Raw genomic sequence first — 22127 nt, forward strand, 5'->3', positions numbered from 1 at the left:
TAAGAGTATTATTGATTGATTGATTAACTGATTTTTCAAATGACCCAGCAGTGCTACTTGCAGAGTGAGATCCAGGTAAATGTCACAGGTTTTCTATGGAGCCAGATAGCTGCCAAAAGGTTTAACGTACGTATCGTTAGGATCGTAAGAAAATCCATACATAAATTGTTAGGATCGTTAGAAAAGCCATGCGTAAAATGCAAACGTGAAATTTAATCTGTGAACATAGAAACACCATGTTACGATTACGGACTAACATTTTAGGCTTGAACAAATTTTGTTGAAATTCTGACATACAATAATAACTTTCAGAGTATTGGCAGTTTCATGGCACCGTCAAAAAAAAAACGTACACCAAACTGCCTGTGAGGAGTGCTACACGAACAAGTGTAACACAGTGAAAATAAATAAATACATTGAAGCCGGGGAGAAACCGGAAAGTTATCCTGCACGTTTTCAAGTTAAAAGTCTCCATTCTCTATTACTCCTCAGTTGAGTTTACTTCACATTTAGGTAGCTAATGTAATGGATTTGTTTGCCAGCGTGTGTATTATGCCTACAACAGTGAAGTTTCAGTTAGCTTGGTGAATCAATACAGCATGGGCATATTTCTGGGTGTCGTGGACATCCCCATGCATGCACCTTATCAACATATGACTAATTAGTCCTGCACCATCCCATTCTCTGTCTGCAATCATAACCAGTAGTATATACCAGGAATAATGAAACATAGATGTTTGGTGAATCTATGAATTATGTATGACCACTAGAGACTTTGCCACTCAATAATATTTTTAGAATATTTTGACATTTATTTAATCAACTCAATCTTGCCAAAGCATATTCTGTAGGAGGGGTTAATATGAATTTAAAATAATTTTACATGATTTATATGAATCAGGTCATGAACATATGGCCTTTTAAAATGAACAAGGGAGAGATTAAACGTAGGCTAAGTCTAGTGTAACGGATGTGAAACGGCTAGCTTAGTAAGCGGTGCGCGCTTCAATCGGTGACGTCACTTGCTCTGAGACCTTGAAGTAGTGGTTCCCCTTGCTCTGCAAGTGCCGCGGCTTTTGTGGAGCGATGGGTAACGATGCTTCGTGGGTGACTGTTGTTGATGTGTGCAGAGGATCCCTGTTTCGCGCCCGGGTATGGGCGAGTGGACGGTCTAAAGTTATGTTACTACTTTAGACCGTCCACTCGCCCATACCCGGGCGCGAAACAGGGACCCCCTGCACACATCAACACCAGTCACCCACGAAGCATCGTTACCCATCACCCAATAGCATGATCTTATTCCCACACTTTACAATAACTCTGTTGCAGTGGTTTTAAGTAGTCTCCGTGTAGGCTATTCCCTCCATTGTGAAACTGCTGCCCAGTTGAAGAGCTTGTGATCTCCATGCAATACCACAGCACTATGTCCCTCTGGAGGCATGCAGCCATAGTCATTATACCCTAATGTAGGCCTATTTGCCGAATAGCCAAATAAAGTACCGAGCATGCACGATGCGTGCAACTCATTCCCACATATTTCAACATTTAATTAATCCTTCATTCAGTTCAGTCAGTATGTCATCCATTCTGTCTATGGTCTGAGTTGTAATAGGAACTAAATCAAAGAGAATAGAACAACAGTCTTATCTGTTTGTTTATTGAAATCCATGTGTGTATTCAAAAGTATCTCAAGTTGCCTATTTTAATAAATCAATGTTTAATTTAGGCCTATCCAAATAAAACAATGGGCCATTAAATAACACACATATTTAGATGGTGGAATAGGCCTAGCCTAAATCATGTTTACTTTCTATTTTGCAGCTCAGGCGTTATTCTAGACAAGGCTCTTCTATGTCTTTATGGTATCATTCTCGCACAAGTCATTTGCTGAAGGCCCAGGCCTTTACTACGCCATCTACTGAGTGGCGAGCCCGAGTGCCGCTGCGGTCTAAGGCATTACATCTCAGTGCTAGAGGCGTCACTACAGACACCCTGGTTCAAATCCAGGCTGTATCACAACCGGCTGTGATTGGGAGTCCCATAGGGTGGCACAATAGGCCCAGTGTCGTCCGGGTTTGGCCGTCATTGTAAATAAGAATGTAACTGACTTGCCTAGTTAAATAAAATAAAAACTAGTGTTGATATCGGCAAATGCTTTTTTTGACATTGCACATTTTATTCAGGCAGAAAAAATCTATGTAAACGGAACTCAATTAATTTAATTGTTACTGTCAAAGACTACAATCAACAAGGACCCCTCATCTTATTTTACTACATGTAATAGTGCTGTTCTATAATAACTTGTACACCCATCCCCCACGTCGACATACTTCGCCCGCATTCTTCTCTGCAATGGGGCCTAGACTGGGCATGCGTTGATTTTCCAGTCGTTCATGGGGGATGAACGTGTAGGGGCGCTCTTGTATCACCGTTGCTGTAGTGAAGGCCGTTCCTTGGCGATACAATCAGACGAGAAGTGGGGGTGGTGAGAGAATAAATGCTAACAGGCTAGGTCGCTCTTTGTTTCTGGCTAGCGTTGGAAATCGAAGGGACCTATCGGCGAAGGGTGATTTCAATGTAAGTCAGATTCAAAAGTTGTATTTTTTAAGACTTCCTCGATGGTATCCTTATTCAGCTTATTGTTACATAATTTCAGTTTCTTTCTTTTGTTTATCGTTGGAAGGAACGTTAGTATCTAGACCGACATTTTTTTTTTGTCTTGTCTGCAATGCAGACTGGCGGCAGAGTGAAATGAATGAATTGTGTTTTTTTGTAAATGTATCTGTCTAGCTAGAGCGGGGGTACGGGATGCAGGTTGGATCAATCAACTGAAATGATTATTTAACTTTTACTCTCTTGCTGCATCTCCAAAGTCAGCAAAATAACCCAATTCTCACCATACATTTGGTAACGACAGCATGTTCGGCAAGTAGAGACTATACCAGCTAACGTTAGCCAACTGTCTGGCAGTGTTTCTTTGTGTTTTTAGTTTTCATGTTATACATTTATTATGTAGCTAGAAAACAATGTTTGTTAGCACATCACATGAGTGAATGGTTTCTAACCTGTGTTGTAAACGGAACTGAGTTACTATACATAGATAGCTTTCTAGCCAGGTCAAGCTATGCTAACTACACCGTACACCACATTAGTTTAGCATCCGTTAACTGTTTTTTATAACGTTGGTTTGTTAGCTTCTATAACTAAATATTAAGCAAGTAGTTAACGAAGTCTAATTAATTAGTTAGCTACCGTAATTCAATTGCTACGATTACCAACTGCAACCGGCAACTATGTTCCACTAGCTAGCTAAATATCCGTGTTTTACTAAAGTCAAGTCGCCGGTAGCAGGGTTTACAGTATCAAGCTACTACTGTCTCACCAAAGAGAATGCATCAGTCCTTGGACATAACTGTTAACATAACAATATCTAGTGAGGAGGAACGACAATAGATTCCACTCTCAATCGTTTAAATAGCGTTACTCGTCTCACTAACATGAATGTCATGATGTCGACAACTTCATCCACACATCATGGTTGCTGTTTACCTTTTATGTTGTTTATTCTGTCGGGAGTGTATGGGGGTTCTTTTTATGCATGCAGCTGCTGCTGGGCAGCATCATCTGAATCACCTCGTCTGAGTGTAAGGTTTTCAAACAAGAACTCCTCATTCTGTCAATCGCCACACACTGGAAAAACATATTTAGTCATTGGAGCATATTTCTGTCCAACTATCTATGTGCAATTATTAGATTTGAGGAAAGCAATTATTAATAAAAGTATACCATTTATAATTTATTTGTGATATGGGTTGTATTATCAAAGGCAGACCACTTCATGTAATCATCCAGATAATTTTAGGTAGGCCTGTACAAACTGAAGATAAACAGAACATTGGTGTCTTTCAACAAATCAAATGCTTCATAACTAACAGGTGTAGACTAACTTCCCAACAATGTAGAGAAAAATTGCCAAAATACACAGAGTAACGATAACATACACGAGGTTCCCGTACCGAGTCGATGTGCAGGGGTACGAGGGAATTAGCTATGTACAAATAGGTAAGGGTAAAGTGACTAGGCAACAGGATAAATAATAAGCAGTAGCAGCAGTGTATATGATGAGTCGGAGTTACTGCTGAAGGGGGTCAATGCAGACACTCTGTGTAGCTATTTTGTTAACTGTTTAGCAGTCTTATGGCTTGGGGGTAGAAACTGTTATGGGTCCTGTTGGTTCCAGACTTGCCATGTTGGTACCACTTCCCATGCAGTAGCAGAAAGAACAGTCTATTACTTGGGTAGCTTGAGTCTGACATTTTCTGGGGCCTTCCTCTGACCCTGCCTGGCATAGACGTCATGGAATTCAGGGATGTCGGCCCCTGTGATGAACGGTGCCTTACGCACTAGTAGTGCCTTGCATTTGGATGCCAAGCGATGATGCAGCCAGTCAAGATGCTCTCAATGGTGCAGCAGTATAACTTTTTGAGGGCCCTTGCTAAATCTTTTCAGCCTCCTGTGGGGGAAGAGGCATTGTCGTGGCTTCTTCGGGACTGTTAGTGTGTGTGGAACATATTCATTCTTTAATGAAGCGCACACACCCCTGGGGGGGGGGGGGGGGGGGGGGCGGGGCATGTTGAGAGTCAGTGTGGCTGATGTGTAGTTGCCTACACACTCACACTTTTGTCTTAAGTTGAGAATGCTTGGGCTAATATCTTGACAAAATGAGCCACCTTGTGACTGAAGCAGAAAATGGCTTTCAAATAAACTAACTCAGGAGATGTGTGAACTGTGCTTTCAGGTTCTACCAGTCTAGTGTCAAATTTCTACTTTTTTCTTATCCTACTTGTGTATATTTGTGCCAGGTGTGCATATTAACACAAAACATACTCAAATGACTACAAAAAAGGCTATCTTGAGAATTGGATCTTGTTATTCAAACGAACTGGTGTATTTTGGGTAATTTGGGCACATCCGAGAACCCAAAGCTCAGAGAACACAAAGTCAATTTGTGGATGATGGCAACATAGAGATCATCTGGTACGCACTAGGGCTGGGAATTGCCAGGGACCTCACGATACTTAGGTGCCGATACATTATTTATTGTGATTCTCATGATTCTATACACAGATGCGCGTGACTCTTGGCTGCAGTAAGAATCTGTTACCATCTGCGCCCATTCAACATAGCCAAGATTTATGTTTTGATTCTTACTTGAAAGTTGCTAAGATTATATTTGGTTGTCGTCTTTGCAAAATAACTATTTTGGATGCATCAATTGTTAGCTAGAATGCTAACGCTCATTGATGAATGCTGTAGCAAAAGCCAGCCAAAGAGCCATTTTACTGGTTGACGTTGAAGTATTTAAGTATAATGCAGTTGTTTTGTGATAATGACACAATTATTATATTAAGCAGGATATTTATACGTGCCTTAAAATCCAATTATAATACCATATGTCTGCTGCGGCGGGACAAGAGTCATTAGAAAACATGTTGTTTGAGCCATCATGGAAATAAAATTGCAACAAAAAAAGCCTCCCTATTTAAAAAGATAATGGACAACAAGCTATGAAGGAAAACCACTGGAGATTTGGTGCAGGTACAGCCAACTAACGCAAACAAATATTGCGAAATTTGTCAACAACTGAGCACAGTATCATCTGTAATTTGTCCTCTCTGCAGAGTGGAGCTTGGTGCTGTCAAATTCTCAGACTCAGCTGAGAGATGTCCACCCCAGACCCCCCCATGGGAGGGACGCCTCGGCCGGGCCCCTCTCCAGGACCGGGGCCTTCTCCAGGAGCCATGAGGGGACCCAGCCCTTCCCCAGGCTCTGCTCATAGCATGATGGGACCCAGCCCAGGTCCCCCAGCCTCTGGACACTCCCACCCACAACAGGGGCCCTCAGGATATCCTCAGGAGAATATGCATCAGATGCACAAAGTAAGACAGAAAATGGGCATATCCATAACTGTAATGTATGTAAAATGTCTTCTATGGTCTGCGGTACCATTTTATGATGCTTTTTTTGCATTAATCTATTCATCCTTTACTGTACATAAGAAATGTATGTGCTGTCTAAGTAGGACATGCTTATGTCAATGTATTACTGTGTGTTGTCTTCTCCCAGCCTATGGAAGGCATGCATGAGAAGGGCATGTCTGATGACCCTCGCTATGGACCAATGAAGAACATGGGCATGAGACCAGGTGGAGGCCACATTGGAATGGGACCCCCTCCTAGCCCCATGGATCAACATTCACAAGGTACCATACCATGGGGTACTGATTAGATTGGATAGAGGAAACATTGACTCTGTTATTGAAGGAGCTTTACACAAAAGGTTAACTTATTAGCTTTCCATATTATCTAAATATGATGCTTATGATTTTAGACTTAAGCACAATTGTTTTTAAAGCTGATTACCCGAAAGAGAATGCTAACTCGTGTAGACTTGTGTGCACTTGTACTGTGAACTCAACCAGCTAGTTTCTCTTCTTTCACTTCTGTCGTTTTGTTGGGTAGCGTGAGCAGCAGACGCTCAGTGGAGGGGCAGGGGAAGGGGCTTCTCCTTTCAGACAATGCTGGTGGCAGCTGTCTGCTACAAAACTACTCAGTCACCAAGGAGAGAGGGACAGAGGGGCTGTTGAAATACTGTAACACAGGAAATTGTGTTTTTCTGTTGACTGTTCTATCCTGTATTGACTGGTGTGACAGAGGGCGAGGCTCAGCTGTAATGTGTGCATGTCTGTTAGAGACTGATTTGTAAAGTGTTTGTTTCGCCAGTCCAGCTCATAATCATAATACCAGTCTGGATTTGGTTAACATTTATTCTAGTCTGTTAGCATCCATTCTGCCACCAATTTCGATGTCTAGCCATTTTATTGGTCATTCAAATCAGTTTCCCACTGTTCTCGGATAAAGGGACAGTCATGCCCTACCATTCCCAGGGAAGATGACTTTTCTCACATGTGCTGTTGTCTCTCCTCCCAAGGCTACCCCTCTCCACTGGGGGGATCTGAGCACTCTCCCAGCCCTGTGCCAGCCAACGGCCCTCCCGCGGGCCCCATGATGCCCTCTGGCCCAGGTGTCCCCATGGAGGGCGGTGACCCCCAGTCCATGGGCCAGCAGAACCGTGTTGGGGTCCCAGGTCCAAGTGGTGGTTCTGGGCCAGGCGGGGTTGGGCCTGGTGGACCCACCCCCTTCAACCAAAACCAGCTACACCAGCTCAGGGCCCAGATCATGGCCTACAAGATGCTGGCTCGCAGCCAGCCCCTACCAGACCACCTGCAGATGGCTGTGCAGGGTAAGAGGCCCATGCCAGGGATGCAGCAGCAGACAGGGATGCCCAACATGTCCCCCTCCTCTGGGCCTGGAGCGGGGCCTGGACAGCCACCAGCAAACTACAACAGACCTCATGGTGAGGGGGGGGTGTACAAGGTTATGCTTCACAGTCTGTCAATGGGTTTTGCAACCCTATGAATGACACACACATGCTGTCTGTCTCAAATAAATAATTTGAATGCTTAACACGGACCCCTGGTGGTGAAACTTGAACACATGTTCTCAGTTCAGGCACCATTTTCTACTTTAACTAGACTTCAGTAGGCATGAATGCCCAGGTAGTGTCTGATCATATCTAATGTCATCTTGCAGGAATGGTAGGCCCAAACATGCCTCCTCCAGGACCCTCGGGTGTTCCTCCTGGTATGCAGGGCCAGCCCACCAATGGCCCCCCTAAACAATGGCCCGAAGGTGAGCCTCAGCTTGACCCCTGGGCAGTGATTTACCTGTGTGTGAGAAGGCACTAGTCTGTAGTGTTTTTAGTCCATGTTCTTCTCTTTCCTGAGCTGATAATTTCACCAGACCTATCGCAAGGGTTGGCCGTCATTGTAAATAAGAATTAGTTCTTAACTGACTTGCCTAGTTAAATAAAAATTAATACACACATATTGAACAGATAATCATTGCACCAAAACACTCTGTGGGATGGTAGAACTAAACTCTTTCAATGCCATATATTCTAGGGCCCATGGTGAATGCTGCTGCTCCATCCAGTGCCCCCCAGAAGCTGATTCCCCCTCAGCCCACTGGCAGACCCTCCCCTGCTCCCCCCTCCGTGCCCCCTGCTGCCTCCCCGGTAATGCCCCCCCAGACCCAGTCCCCTGGGCAGCCCCTCCAGCCCCCACCCATGGTGCTGCACCAGAAACAGAACCGCATCACGCCCATCCAGAAGCCCCGTGGCCTGGACCCAGTAGAGATCCTCCAGGAGAGAGAGTACAGGCTGCAGGCTCGTATCACCCACCGTATCCAGGAGCTGGAGCATCTACCAGGGTCTCTGGCCGGAGACCTGCGCACCAAAGCCAACATCGAGCTCAAGGCCCTGAGGCTGCTAAATTTCCAGAGACAACTGCGTCAGGAGGTAGTGGTGTGTATGCGTCGTGACACGGCCCTGGAGACGGCCCTCAATGCTAAGGCCTACAAGCGCAGCAAGCGGCAATCCCTCCGTGAGGCCCGCATCACAGAGAAACTGGAGAAGCAACAGAAGATTGAACAGGAGCGCAAACGACGCCAGAAACACCAGGTACACAGAGGGGTCGGGACAGAAACGGCAGGTACACAGAGGGGTCGGGGCAGAAACGCCAGGTACACAGAGGGGTCGGGGCAGAAACGCCAGGTACACAGAGGGGTCGGGGCAGAAACGCCAGGTACACAGAGGGGTCGGGACTGAAGTTCACAATCTAGATGTCAGGTGATCCTCACATACTTGTGCCTCCAGTGCTTTGCGTTGTATTGTATAGACACTAATATTCTGAGGTTTTTGTGTAGGAATACCTTAACAGCATCCTGCAGCATGCTAAAGACTTCAAGGAGTACCACCGCTCCATCACAGCCAAGCTCCAGAAGGCCACCAAAGCTGTGGCCACGTACCACGCCAACACTGAGCGTGAGCAGAAGAAGGAGAACGAGCGCATTGAGAAGGAGAGAATGAGGAGGCTGATGGTGAGTGACCACACAGCTGCGTGCTCGTTTATACACTCACTATTAAATAGCCATAGATCTACTCTCACACCCAGTGCCTCTAACACCTGTAGTCAATGTGTGTCCTTCCCTAGGCTGAAGATGAGGAGGGCTACCGTAAGCTGATTGACCAGAAGAAAGACAAGCGCCTGGCCTACCTGCTGCAGCAGACAGACGAGTACGTGGCCAACCTCACCGATCTGGTCAGAGCCCACAAGGCTGATCAGGCCCTCAAGGATAAGAAGAAGAAGAAAAAGAAGAAGAAGGTGAAGAATGAGGCCAAATGTTGAAAGTGCATCTTTCTGAAGTTCCATTTGTTTTATTGTGTTGCCTTGTGTTTTACTGCGATATGCGGCCCCCTGTGTTTATGTTGTTGAGCCTGTCATTGTAATATGAGAAACTGATGTTCATGTTCCCTAGAAGCCAGAGAGTGGGGAGGGCCAGCCTCCTGCCCTGGGACCCGACGGAGAGGTGAGTTTCAGATCCCAGTGAAAGATTTGGTCCCGATAAAATCCAGACAATAATTTCCCCCCAAGATTTTTTACAAAGTGCCATCAGTTCATGAAGAACAATATAATGAATGAATGCAAGCCCCATCACTCAACATTTTAACAAATAGGCCCTTTTCATGTCTGGTAATAGGCCATTTGCCTCATGATGTGTTGATAAGAAACTAAAAGGTAGCATTGTTTCCAGGCTCCCTGTTTTTCACAAGGCCACAGGAATACTTGTTTAATTTACTATGAAATTATCATATTGACAGGTAATAATATATCACACAGTTTCCAGTCAATTTCTCACTCACTCCCTCTTCCACTCTCTTCCACTCTCAGCCTCTGGATGAGACCAGTCAGATGAGTGACCTGCCTGTGAAGGTGATCCATGTAGATAGTGGGAAGATCCTGACGGGGCTGGATGCGCCCCGGGCTGGCCAGCTGGACACCTGGCTGGAGATGAACCCTGGGTCAGTTAAACACAGCTAGCTAGAACACACGCTTGTTTACCCAGACTGTGGGAATAATAATAATAATGACGGCGACACGAGCCTGAGGAATGTGAAATACCATTTTCCTTTGGAAAGGATGAACATTGTACAATTCTAAATGTCTTTCACACTGTTGCTTAGCCATAAGTACATAAACACTGTCATCTCAAAACAATTTCATCGGGCATCACAACTAATCATTAAAACTTGTCTCCTGCAGGTATGAAGTGGCTCCTCGTTCAGACAGCGAGGACAGTGGCTCAGAGGAAGAGGAGGTATGTACCTTACAGAGACCGCAATGCTGTGCTTACCCCCCACTTTCCCCTTTAATATATGTATATCGTAAACCTCAAGTCACCTTTAAATAAATGTAAGCAGACCGCTGTGGATGAGACCTTGCGTGTGGAGTCTGTTCAGAGGCGTACCACTCTTGCCTTGGGCTATCAGAAACTAGGCCATTGCCAAGCCCAAACTAATGTAACCCTTTCTCTGCATTGTGTACTATAAAGCTTATATTAATGTAAATCAAAACATATTGTGCGGTAAATATCTTTACTGGAACAGAGATCTTTTCCAGATAAATCTTAATCCTGACCAGTTCATGGGACAAGCTGTGTTCTAGTTTCCATAAAGAATATTTTATTCCGATTCGATAACGTCTTTTGACTTGACCTTAGCTGAGACAATTTGAGCCAGGCTGTGTGGCGTCTGTATCTGAGTCCATCCTCTTGCTCCGCACCCCTCAGGAGGAAGAGGAGGAGCCCCAGCCCTCCCAGGCTCCCACTGAGGAGAAAAAGAAAATCCCAGACCCCGACACAGAGGACGTGTCCGAGGTCGACGCCCGCTACATCATCGAAGGAGCCAAGCAGGATGTGGATGATGAGTATAACAGTGCCGAGGCGGCGTTCGCCCGAGGCCTGCAGTCATACTATGCTGTGGCCCACGCCGTCACTGAGACGGTGGACAAACAGTCCACACTGCTGGTCAACGGGCAGCTCAAACATTACCAGGTACACAGTCTACCCACGTCACAGTAACATGATTTCCCATACACAATGCACGCTGTAGTGTTTCATTACCTTTCACAATGCTTACAAGAAGTAACGAGGTCAAAAAAAGAAGAGATAACACCTGACCAAAGCCATGTGTACCTGATGACCATGTGAGACAGTAGAATGACTGGTTTGTGTCCCTCTCACATCTAAGATCAAGGGCTTGGAGTGGCTGGTGTCTCTATACAACAACAACCTGAATGGGATCCTGGCTGATGAGATGGGTCTGGGCAAGACCATCCAGACCATCGGCCTCATCACCTACCTCATGGAGCACAAGCGCATCAACGGCCCCTTCCTCATCATCGTGCCCCTCTCGTGAGTCCCTCTGCCTCTCCTTTCCTCTAGTCACTTCTCTGCTCCTTTATAGACCGGGGATGATGCAGTATTTCTGTTGTTTCAATCGAGATGTTCTGTAATTACACAGATACAAGCCCAGAAGGGCTGTTATAGGTATTTTCCACAGTCATCAATATTTTTGCCTTGTTTTATGTCAGTGCGACCTTGAGGTGGACAGAGAAAGTGTATGTTTATCCATTTATCTCCCGTCTTTGTTTTCAGAACTCTGTCCAACTGGGTGTATGAGTTTGATAAGTGGGCTCCAACGGTGGTGAAAGTCTCTTACAAAGTGAGTAGCCCCTTTCAACCCTTCTTCCAGGGTGAAGTTTGACAATTGCATAGTAGGCAGTCCGCATGTACATGTGAATATCCTTTGATTACAGTGTTCTGTAGATGTCAAGTTGATGTGTGTTCTACTATGTCTCTGTCCAGGGCTCCCCACAGGCTCGCCGGGCATTCCTCCCCATCCTGCGCAGCGGCAAGTTCAACGTACTGCTCACCACCTACGAGTACATCATCAAAGACAAGCAAGTGCTGGCTAAGGTAGGGACCCACCTCTTCAAATCACCCTGTGCAATAGTACACCGCCTTAGAAATGGCCCTAGTCAGACAGGTGAACCTATGGAAACTTCCATGTCATCTTCTCATGCCACGGTACTCTTTCCCTCTCAGCTGCGATGGAAGTACATGATAGTGGACGAGGGCCACCGTATGAAAAACCACCACTGTAAGCTGACTGTGGTTCTGAACACCCACTACCTGGCCCCGCGGCGTCTGCTGCTGACCGGCACCCCGCTGCAGAACAAGCTGCCGGAGCTCTGGGCCCTGCTCAACTTCCTGCTGCCGACCATCTTCAAGTCCTGCACAACCTTCGAGCAGTGGTTCAACGCCCCCTTCGCCATGACCGGAGAGAAGGTGAGTTAGTCAGGGCCGTGGAGAAGGTGAGTTAGTCATGACCGGAGAAAAGGTGAGTTAGTCAGGGCCGTGGAGAAGGTGAGTTAGTCAGGGCCGTGGGGAAGGTGAGTTAGTCAGGGCCATGGGGAAGGTGAGTTAGTCATGACCGGAGAAAAGGTGAGTTAGTCAGGGCCGTGGAGAAGGTGAGTTAGTCAGGGCCGTGGGGAAGGTGAGTTAGTCATGACCGGAGAGAAGGTGAGTTAGTCAGGGCCGTGGAGAAGGGTGTTCTGGAGACATTGGGGTCATCATGGCTGGACTCTTACACCCCCCCCCCCCCCCCCCTCCCTCTCTCTCGACCCCAGGTGGATCTGAACGAGGAAGAGACCATCCTGATTATCCGTCGTTTGCACAAAGTGCTCCGCCCCTTCCTGCTGCGCAGACTGAAAAAGGAAGTGGAGTCCCAGCTGCCTGAGAAGGTCTGACTCCTGTCAATCACTTGACTTTCAGTAGCCAAGGACAATGAAGATCAATCAATTGATTATTTGATTCTTTCTGTTCTCTCGTGTGTGTGTGTGTGTGTGTGTGTGTGTTCCCCAGGTGGAGTATGTGATCAAGTGTGACATGTCGGCCCTGCAGAGAGTGCTGTACAGACACATGCAGGCTAAGGGTGTGCTGCTCACCGACGGCTCTGAGAAAGACAAGAAGGTAAGGAGGAGTAGAGAACCCCCTCACTGCTCTCCATACACCCCCTAACAACTGACTGGGGGTCAGTTATACTGGGCTGTTTAGATGGGTACTACAGGATGACTAAGTGCAGAGTGTTGTGTTTCAGGGTAAAGGAGGCACCAAGACCCTGATGAACACCATCATGCAGCTGAGGAAGATCTGTAACCATCCCTACATGTTCCAGCAGATCGAGGTACAGTGCAAGGGCCCACCTCAACTCCTCCATGAATTGAGAAGAGATGTTGACTGAAGTGTAAGATTGTGTTTATAGCTTCTCATTTTAACCGAAAAGTTGTGATTCGTCTGTTCACAGGAGTCCTTCTCTGAGCATTTGGGATTCACTGGAGGCGTAGTGTCTGGGTAAGCAAAGCATCTGCTGACGTTGCATGTTGATGCTTCATGGTGCTGTGGTTGATCTTACTATGTGTGGCGCGTTCCCTCATCCACCCCTCTGTTCTCATCCCCTGCCTCCTCCAGACCTGATCTGTACCGCGCCGCTGGGAAGTTTGAGCTGCTAGACCGTATCCTGCCCAAGCTGATGGTCACCGACCACAAGGTCCTGCTCTTCTGTCAGATGACTTCCACCATGACCATCATGGAGGACTACTTTGGCTGGCGCAACTTTAAGTACCTGCGTCTGGATGGTGAGAGGCGGGATAGGATAGTTATTTTGGCTGGTGCTGGGAAAATAAATTCAAGACAAATTCCAGAAGTACTTTGTACTATGAGAAATACAGAACTATGTGTAGGGTTTGTTTTGTACTTGTAGTATGCAGTTTAATAGAACACAATGGCTCAACATTGTGATGTGGGGAGGCTGGTGTACGTTCACGAGCTCATGTTACTTGCATCCCTCCTGCTGTTGTCTTGGTAACTAACACCATTGGTCGTTGTCCATAGGAACCACCAAGGCTGAGGATCGTGGGATGCTTTTGAAGACCTTCAATGACCCCGCCTCTCAGTACTTTGTGTTCCTGCTCAGCACCAGGGCCGGGGGGCTGGGCCTCAACCTTCAGTCTGCTGACACTGTGGTCATCTTTGACTCCGACTGGAACCCACATCAGGTTCAGCTCATTACCCTCTACTGTCTGATCTAGGAATCTCACTGGAGTTATTGATATATATTTAGAAAACAGCTAGGATTAGTGGCTATTGAGGTGATTTTGTGAGGTAACATAGCCAACTCCCATGTCCTGCCCTCCCCCTAACTCTGATCACTCACCCCTCTCTTTCTCTCTCCCTCCCCTGTACAGGATCTGCAGGCCCAGGACAGAGCCCACCGTATCGGGCAGCGGAACGAGGTGCGTGTGTTGCGTCTCTGCACCGTTCAAAGTGTGGAGGAGAAGATCCTGGCGGCGGCCAAGTACAAGCTGAACGTGGACCAGAAGGTCATCCAGGCCGGCATGTTCGACCAGAAGTCGTCGAGTCACGAGCGCCGTGCCTTCCTGCAGGCCATCCTGGAGCATGAGGAACAGGACGAGGTCGGGGCCCCGGGGGGCTGGCGCGCTGGGGGGGCGTTGGTGGGTGTGATCATGACCGTCCACCACACTACCCAACCACCCACACGCCTCCCTACCATTTAACCTTTCTTTACTTTTCTCTCCTCCTCCTCCTCTCTACCTTCTGGATTTAGGGGTTGTTCCTTTTTTTAGGTTTGGTTTCCCCTCTTCTCCTCTTCCTGCGTTTTCTTTAAAAATGCAACTGTTTATTTATTTAATTACGGTCTTGTATAATAACATAGAACAGACTTCCAGCTAGGACGGCTACTATCTATACAGTTAGTAGGAGCAGTGGTTTCCTGGTAGACGTATGCATCACACATATTGTAGGAGATTTACTCCAATACATCATGTGCTACATATTACAATGCACTTTATATGATACTAACATAACTGTTAAGCATTCAATAATTCTAGTTCAGAGACTGAGGCACCACTAACAGCCCTGTGTTCACCCTTTCTATTGTCTACAGGAGGAGGACGAGGTGCCTGATGATGAGACCGTCAACCAGATGATTGCCAGAAGCGAGGAGGAGTTTGACCAGTTCATGGTCAGTCCCATAGTTCTTCAGGATTTACAGAAATGTAGTCCGAGTCTTGCTTGAGGCAACTGGAGGCTTCACGGTCAACCTCTAGACTGAAGACTGCCCTGTTGGAGGCTTTGACACAACCTCAAGTCTGACATAAAATGACACCCATGCATAGACTTAAGATGGAAATCTACCATTCTTCAACTGTTTTTTTTCCTCTTTTCTTTCACTGTACCTCCCCCTTCCAGCGTATGGACCTGGACCGGCGCCGCGAGGACGCCCGCAACCCCAAGAGAAAGCCCCGTCTGATGGAGGATGACGAGCTGCCCACCTGGATCCTAAAGGATGATGCCGAGGTGGAGAGGCTCACCTGTGAGGAGGAGGAGGAGAAGATGTTTGGTCGCGGCTCTCGCCAGCGTAAGGAGGTGGACTACAGCGACTCACTCACAGAGAAGCAGTGGCTCAAGGTCGACTATCCAGCTGTTGTAGTTGAAAAATGATTTAACTAATAATTGAAAGTCCTATAACTGAGATCTATGGTCTATGACCTGCAATGCTGATGTGTGGTTCCCCCTCCAACAGGCCATAGAGGACGGTAATCTGGAGGACCTTGAGGAGGAGGTGCGTCACAAGAAGACGACCCGGAAGCGCAAGCGAGACCGTGACGACATGCCCGGCTCGGCCACGCCCAGCTCCAGCGGTGGTCGCAGCCGTGACAAGGATGAGGAGGTCAAGAAGGCCAAGAAACGCGGGCGCCCTCCGGCTGAAAAACTGTCCCCTAACCCCCCATCCCTCACCAAGAAGATGAAGAAGGTGGTGGACACTGTCATCAAGTACAAGGACGGGTGAGTTGGTGGGCTCCTATGTCTGGATGACAACTCAGTGAAGATCAGCACATGACAACATACACAAACACAACCTGTTTTGTCATGTAACGGTCAGAGCAGAGCATGTTGAGGTGGACTAATCCCGGAGTTTCCCTGTTCTCCTATTTCACAGCAGCAATGGGCGCCAGCTGAGTGAAGTCTTCATCCAGCTGCCCTCCCGCAAGGAGTTGCCTGAGTACTACGAGCTCATCCGCAAACCTGTCGACTTCAGGAAGATTAAGGTATGGGGCTAACCCTTTAATGTATCGGTTATAAGACTAAATCAAATCAAACTTTTTGTCACATGCTCCGACTATAACAAGTTTAGACCTTACTGTGAAATGCTTACTTACAAGCCCTTAACCAACAGTGCAGTTCAAGAAGAGTTAAGAAAATATTTACCAAATAAACTAAAGTAATAAATATAACAATAAAATAACAATAACGAGGCTATATACGGGGGCGCTGGTACCGAGTCAGTGTGCGGTGGTACAGGTTAGTTGAGGTAATTTGTACATGTAGGTAGGGGTGAAGTGACTATGCATAGATAATAAATAGTGAGTAGCAGCAGTGTACAAAACAAATGGAGGGAAGAGGGGGGTGTTAATGTAAATAGTCAGGTGGCCATTTGACGAACTGTTTAGCAGTCTTATGGCTTGGGGGGTAGTAGCTGTTAAAAAGCCTTTTGATCCTGGACTTGTCGCTCCGGTACCGCTTGCCGTGTGGTAGCAGAGAAAACAGTCTAGGACTTGGGTGACTGTTGTCTCTGACAATTTGATGGGCTTTCTTCTGACACCGCCTATTATATAGGTCCTGTATGGCATAAAGCTTGGCCCACTGATGTACACACTACCCTCTGTAGCGCCTTAGGGTCAGATGCCGAGCAGTAGCCATACCAGGCGGTGATGCAACCGGTCAGGTTGCTCTTGATGGTGCAGCTGTAGAACCTTTTGAGGATCTAGGGTCCCATGCCAAATCTTTTCAGACTCCTTAGGGGAAATAGGTTTTGTCGTGCCCTCTTCATGACTGTCTTGGTGTGTTTGGACCATGATAGTTTGTTGGTGACGTGGACACCAAGGAACTTGAAACTCTCGACCCGCTCCACTACAGTTAATGAGGGCCTGTCCGGACCGTTTTTTCCTGTAGTCCATAATCAGCTCCTTTCTCTTGCTCTTGCTCTCTGACCTCTTCCCTATAGGCTGTCTCACCGTTGTTGGTATTCAGGCCTACCACTGTTGTCGTCAGCAAACTTAATTATGGTGTTGGAGTACAGGAGGGAACTAAGTACACACCCCTGAGGGGTCCCAGTGTTGAGGATCAGCGCGGCAGACGTAGTGTTACCTACCCTTACCACCTGGAGGCGGCCCGTCAGGAAGTCCAGGATCCAGTTGCAGAGGGAGGTGTTTAGTCCCAGGGTCCTTAGTTTAGTGATGAGCTTTGTGGGCACTAAGGTGTTGAACACTACGCTGTAGTCAATGTACAGCATTCTCACATAGGTGTTCCTTTTGTTCAGGTGGGTAGCACTTCATGGCTACCAACGTGAGTGCTACGGGGTGGTAATCATTTAGGCAGGTTACCTTCGCTTCCTTGGGCACAGGGACTATGGTGGTCTGCTTGAAACATATATGTATTACAGACTCGGTCAAGGAGAGGTTGAGAAATGTCAGTTAAGTCACTTGACAGTTGGTCCATGCATTCTGTGAGTACACCTCCTGGTAATCTGTCTGGCACCGCGGCTTTGTGAATGTTGACCTGTTTAAAGGTCTTACTCACATCAGCTACCGAGAGCATTATCACACAGTCATCCAGAACAGCTGGTTCTCTCGTGCATACTTCATTGTTGCTTGCCTCGAAGCAAGCATTAAAGGCATTTAGCTCGTCTGGTACACTGGGCAGCCCGCGTCTGGGTTTCCCTTTGTAGTCCGTAATAGTTTTCAAGCCCTGCCATATCCGACGAGCGTCAGAGCCGGTGTAGTAGGATTCAATCTTAGTCCTGTTTTGACGCTTTGCTTGTTTGATGGTTCGTCTGAAGGCATAGCGGGATTTCTTATAAGCGTCCGGATTAGTGTCCCGCTCCTTGAAAGCGTCAGCTCTAGCCTTTAGCTCGCTGCGGATGTTGCCTGTAATCCATTACCTCTGGTTGGGATCGGTACGTACGGTCACTGTGGGGGGGGGGGGGGGGGCGCGTCGTCGTCGATTCACTTATTGATGAAGCCGAAGAATGAGGTGGGATACCCCTCAATGCCATTGGATGAATCCCGGAACATATTCCACTCTGTGCTAGCAAATAGTCCTGTAGCGTAGCATCCGCGTCATCTGACCACTTACGTATTGAGTGAGTCACTAGTACTTCCTGCTTTAGTTTTAGCTTGTAAGAAGGAATCAGGAAGATAGAATTATGGTCAGATTTGCCAAATGGAAGGCAGGGGAGAGCTTTGTATGAACCTCTGTGTGTGGAGTAAAGGTGGTCTAGAATTATTTATTTTTTCTCTGGTTGCACATGTGACATGCTGGTAAAACTGATTTAAGTTAGCCTGCATTTATGTCCCCGGCCACTAGAAGCGCCGCTTCTGGATGAGCATTTTCTTGTTTGCTTATGGCCTTATGGAGTTTGTTGATTGCGTTCTTAGTGCCGGCATTGGTCTGTGGTGGTAAATAGAAGGCTACGAATAATATAGATGAGAACTCTCTTGGTAGATAGTGTGGTCTACAGCTTATCATAAGGTACTCTCCCTCAGGCGAGCAATACCTCGAGACTTCTTTAATATTAGACATTGCGGGAATCGACTAGGGAATCGCATTCTGTAAAACAGTCCTTCTGGGAGGTTAGGGGACTGACAAGTCACATCTAGCTGTCTAGTTCTGATCTTCTCAGTCCTGTGTTGTTCTAGACTGGTCTGATCATTATTCTGATGTCCTCTCCTCTGTTCCCCTCCAGGAGAGGATCCGCAGCCATAAGTACCGCAGCCTGAATGACCTGGAGAAGGATGTGATGCTGCTGTGTAGTAACGCTCAGACCTTCAACCTGGAGGGCTCTCTGGTGAGTGTCCGGCAACAGGGAGGGAGTGAGGAGAGGACAGACCGTTGTTGGGCATGATAAGACAACGCTGTGTGGGTGCTGGGATATGGATGGCCTGTTACAGTCCAATGTATTACAGATCTGAGGAGACTTGTCACAACCTTTTTATGGTGAATTGAACCTCTCATACTCTGAAGAAACGTCTCTCAACCCCCCCCCCCCCAGATCTATGAGGACTCCATCGTACTGCAGTCAGTCTTCACCAGCGTCCGGCAGAAGATTGAAAAGGAGAAGGAGGAGGAGAGTGAGGGGGAGGACAGTGAGGAAGAAGAGGAGGAGGTGGACGAAGGCTCTGAGTCTGAATGTGAGTGTTACAGTATTTACATATGCACTTAGTGTCATAGTCCACTGTTAAAAAGGCAATCTGCCGCTCAAACAACAACGCATCCCACCCTCCCCCCACCAGTGTTTGGTAAATAGCTGACTGATGGGGCTGTTGAAACCACTCTCAAATTCATAGACTGAGCTATGAATACATAATTATAGTTTTAACCATGTTTTGAGGCGGTATAGTGTTTGTTTACTATTACATTGTTTACAAAGGAGATAAACAAGATTATATTTTGGGTTCTGGTGGAATGTGACAATTTAATCTTATATTCTTCAAGAATCAATGGGTGTAAATCATTCATTTAAAAGTCCAAAAATAGATGTTGCAATCAGGGATTGCCCCTTTAAACTATTTAATCATTTGTTGTACTTTTGAGGAATTGTGTACTCATGGATTTGTGTCCATGCTTCTTTCTTTATCTCTCCCTCTCTTTCAGCTCGTTCAGTGAAGGTGAAGATTAAGCTGGGGAGGAAGGAGAAGGAGGGCAGAGGGAAGGGCCAGCGCCGGAGGGGCCGTGGCTCCCGGGCCAAACCTGTGGTGAGCGATGACGACAGCGAGGAGGAGCAGGAGGAGGTAAGACACGCACAAATACATTGAGACACTACTTAACTGTCAATTTAAACTTCCTATCGAAGCGGTCTACTGTACTGACCGAAGTTGACCTCTTCTAAGCTCTTTGCACAGAAGGCTGTCTAGCAACACTGATTAACGTATGCAACTCAGAGCAGCAGTATTTAAAAAACATTTTTTTATTTAACACTTACATTTGTTTTCAGAAATGTTTTCTTAAACGTCTACAGTAGACTAGGCTGGTGATCAACAAGCTATGTTGTATTGGGTTGTAGGATTAAGTGTTTTTTCTTCGGGCTTCTGTTCCAGGCGGGTTCGGCCAGCGGCAGTGAGGAGGACTGAACTGAACCACTCCTGTTCTGTGAGGACCAACGGCCCACTGACACCCTTGACTGGAACTTCTATATTTTACCTAGATTCTATAGCAGGGAGACAAGCCAGTGGAGAGGGGCCTAGTTTTACCTAGATGAGATGATTTTTAGTGAGAAATGTATTCCATAATTAAAATACACCATCAATTAAAAAAAACACAAATTATAAAAAAAAACACTTACATATTTAAGCAATCCTGGTATGAATAGCTGGACTGTATGTCTTTTTGCCTTGTTGTTTTCTCCTGAAAGTGATTTAAGGTGGACAAGGTTTGATTAGCAGACTGATCGTGGACCACAGGGAGAGTTTGCTGACTTTTTAAGTGAGTTTGTTTTGTTTCCTTTGAGATGGAGCTGTGTGACCGGAGTCGCTGTGGTTTCTAAGTCCCCTGAATGCATGTCGTTTGGTCTGTGGAAATGCACTTGGGTGTGTCGTTCTATTATATCTCTGTTTAATTTAAGAATACAAGTGAGATAAACGGTACGTTCCCCCTTAGGCCTTCCTCCGGCTACAAGTGAGAAGGGAAGGGCGGGACTCTGTCTCACGTCTGTCACTGGATTCCAAAAAGTACAATAAAGGCGTCTCGTAATTAAACTTTCCTCTCTGCTGTTGTCTTTATTCACTTTATGCACTACACATGATTGATTGCTGTATCCTAAATGTGCTGAAAGGAATGAACTTGTTAAGCCATCTTTGACTAACTGTAGTTATCTTGTATGTACACTAGATGGCCCTCTCACCTTGACCAGATAACAGTACTGAATGCCTCTGGATGAAAAGCCATGGGTTGAAAATGTAGGTGTTTTGTTGTTTAGGTTGAAGATTTTCTCCTTGAGTCTGAACTGTAAACATGCTGACCACTAAATGAACGCTAGTTTGCTATGATAAACTGAATTATATAAATTATGTATTTTAGGCCACAGTGCTTTTAAAGGCTTTTAGCACTCACACAGTTGTATTTTAAACAATGTTACTCTGGGCATGTGTGAGATCCTGCCAGGGCTTCCATGCCTCTGATCTCAGATACACATCAGTTTCTTCTTCCTCAGGTCACTCATTGACCCTGCTGTTTTTTCCCGCTCCCCCTCACACTGCTTTGTTCCAGCCATGGGCTCATGTCATAACACCTGGACAAATAATTTTTTTTGTGTGTGTGGAAAGTCATTTTTCAGTGAAACGTTTTTTAATGGATCTGCAGTAGTCTGTTCTCTCCTCAAATGGTTTGTCAACTCATTTTAAGTGACTCTAAAGAGCTACCGTCACCGCATTTAACCATGATGGCAGAGATTCTGACTGCACTGAGACCAACCTCTGACTAGCCTTCTTATTATCCTATGTGTATAGGTTAACATGGCCGGTTTATTTTGTGATAAAAAAAAAAACGTCATTGATCAGATACATTCCAATAAGAAAGCTTCTTTGCTAGGAGGGATGATGGTCAGGAGTGGTGAAGTTGAGGTGAAATCTGAAGAGCTATGGAAGATGGGCAAGAATGTGATGGTTGAAACCAACAGATCAGTGTACAGGATTTACAGCTGGCTCACCATAGGGGTGGAAGAACCAGTGGAACAGTTCCTCCCACTGCTCGGCAGGCAGGCAGAGGAGACGGTCTGTTATGAACAAGGGGTGTGTCATGGATGTGAGCTGTCTTGAGGGGTTGAGTGGAGGGCAAGGCAGAGGGGCTGCAACCAGTGGTTATATGTTTCAACATGTATCTACACAAGTTGTCTCACATTGTCATATCTCCAAGACTCGTGACATACGAGAGAAAGCTGGATAGCATGGTTCCAACAGAAGTGACCTTGAGTGTTGGACACAAACTCTCATTTGAGGACAATGTAGTCATTTTACTATATATTATTCCGTA

At 46.4% G+C, this 22127-nt stretch overlaps 1 protein-coding gene across 8 annotated transcripts; it reads left to right on the forward strand.

Moving 5' to 3' along the window:
* Positions 1-2295: 2295 nt before the first annotated feature.
* Positions 2296-20854, forward strand: LOC110538485 (SWI/SNF-related matrix-associated actin-dependent regulator of chromatin subfamily A member 4). Of its 8 annotated transcripts, none has more exons than XM_090193645.1 (31): positions 2296-2577; positions 5682-5939; positions 6127-6262; positions 6991-7416; positions 7653-7751; positions 8024-8580; positions 8826-8999; positions 9113-9283; positions 9438-9488; positions 9851-9981; positions 10223-10277; positions 10749-11012; positions 11209-11372; positions 11616-11682; positions 11826-11936; positions 12066-12308; positions 12650-12763; positions 12885-12992; positions 13120-13206; positions 13327-13373; positions 13491-13657; positions 13914-14077; positions 14267-14533; positions 14986-15063; positions 15291-15509; positions 15625-15887; positions 16042-16150; positions 18847-18948; positions 19153-19291; positions 19755-19891; positions 20198-20854. In XM_090193645.1, the coding sequence occupies exons 2-31, from the start codon at positions 5724-5726 to the stop codon at positions 20228-20230; spliced, it is 4899 nt and encodes a 1632-aa protein (XP_090049771.1). In that variant the 5' UTR covers positions 2296-2577; positions 5682-5723; the 3' UTR covers positions 20231-20854. The 8 variants fall into 8 exon arrangements, with proteins under 8 accessions (XP_090049771.1, XP_090049773.1, XP_090049775.1 ...); XM_090193647.1 differs by having other exon boundaries at positions 16045-16150; XM_090193649.1 differs by having other exon boundaries at positions 14267-14494.
* Positions 20855-22127: the final 1273 nt, after the last annotated feature.

The sequence above is a fragment of the Oncorhynchus mykiss genome, chromosome 12 (genome assembly GCF_057628025.1).
Source record: "Oncorhynchus mykiss isolate SJ-2025 chromosome 12, ASM5762802v1, whole genome shotgun sequence".
Lineage (NCBI taxonomy): Eukaryota > Metazoa > Chordata > Actinopteri > Salmoniformes > Salmonidae > Oncorhynchus > Oncorhynchus mykiss.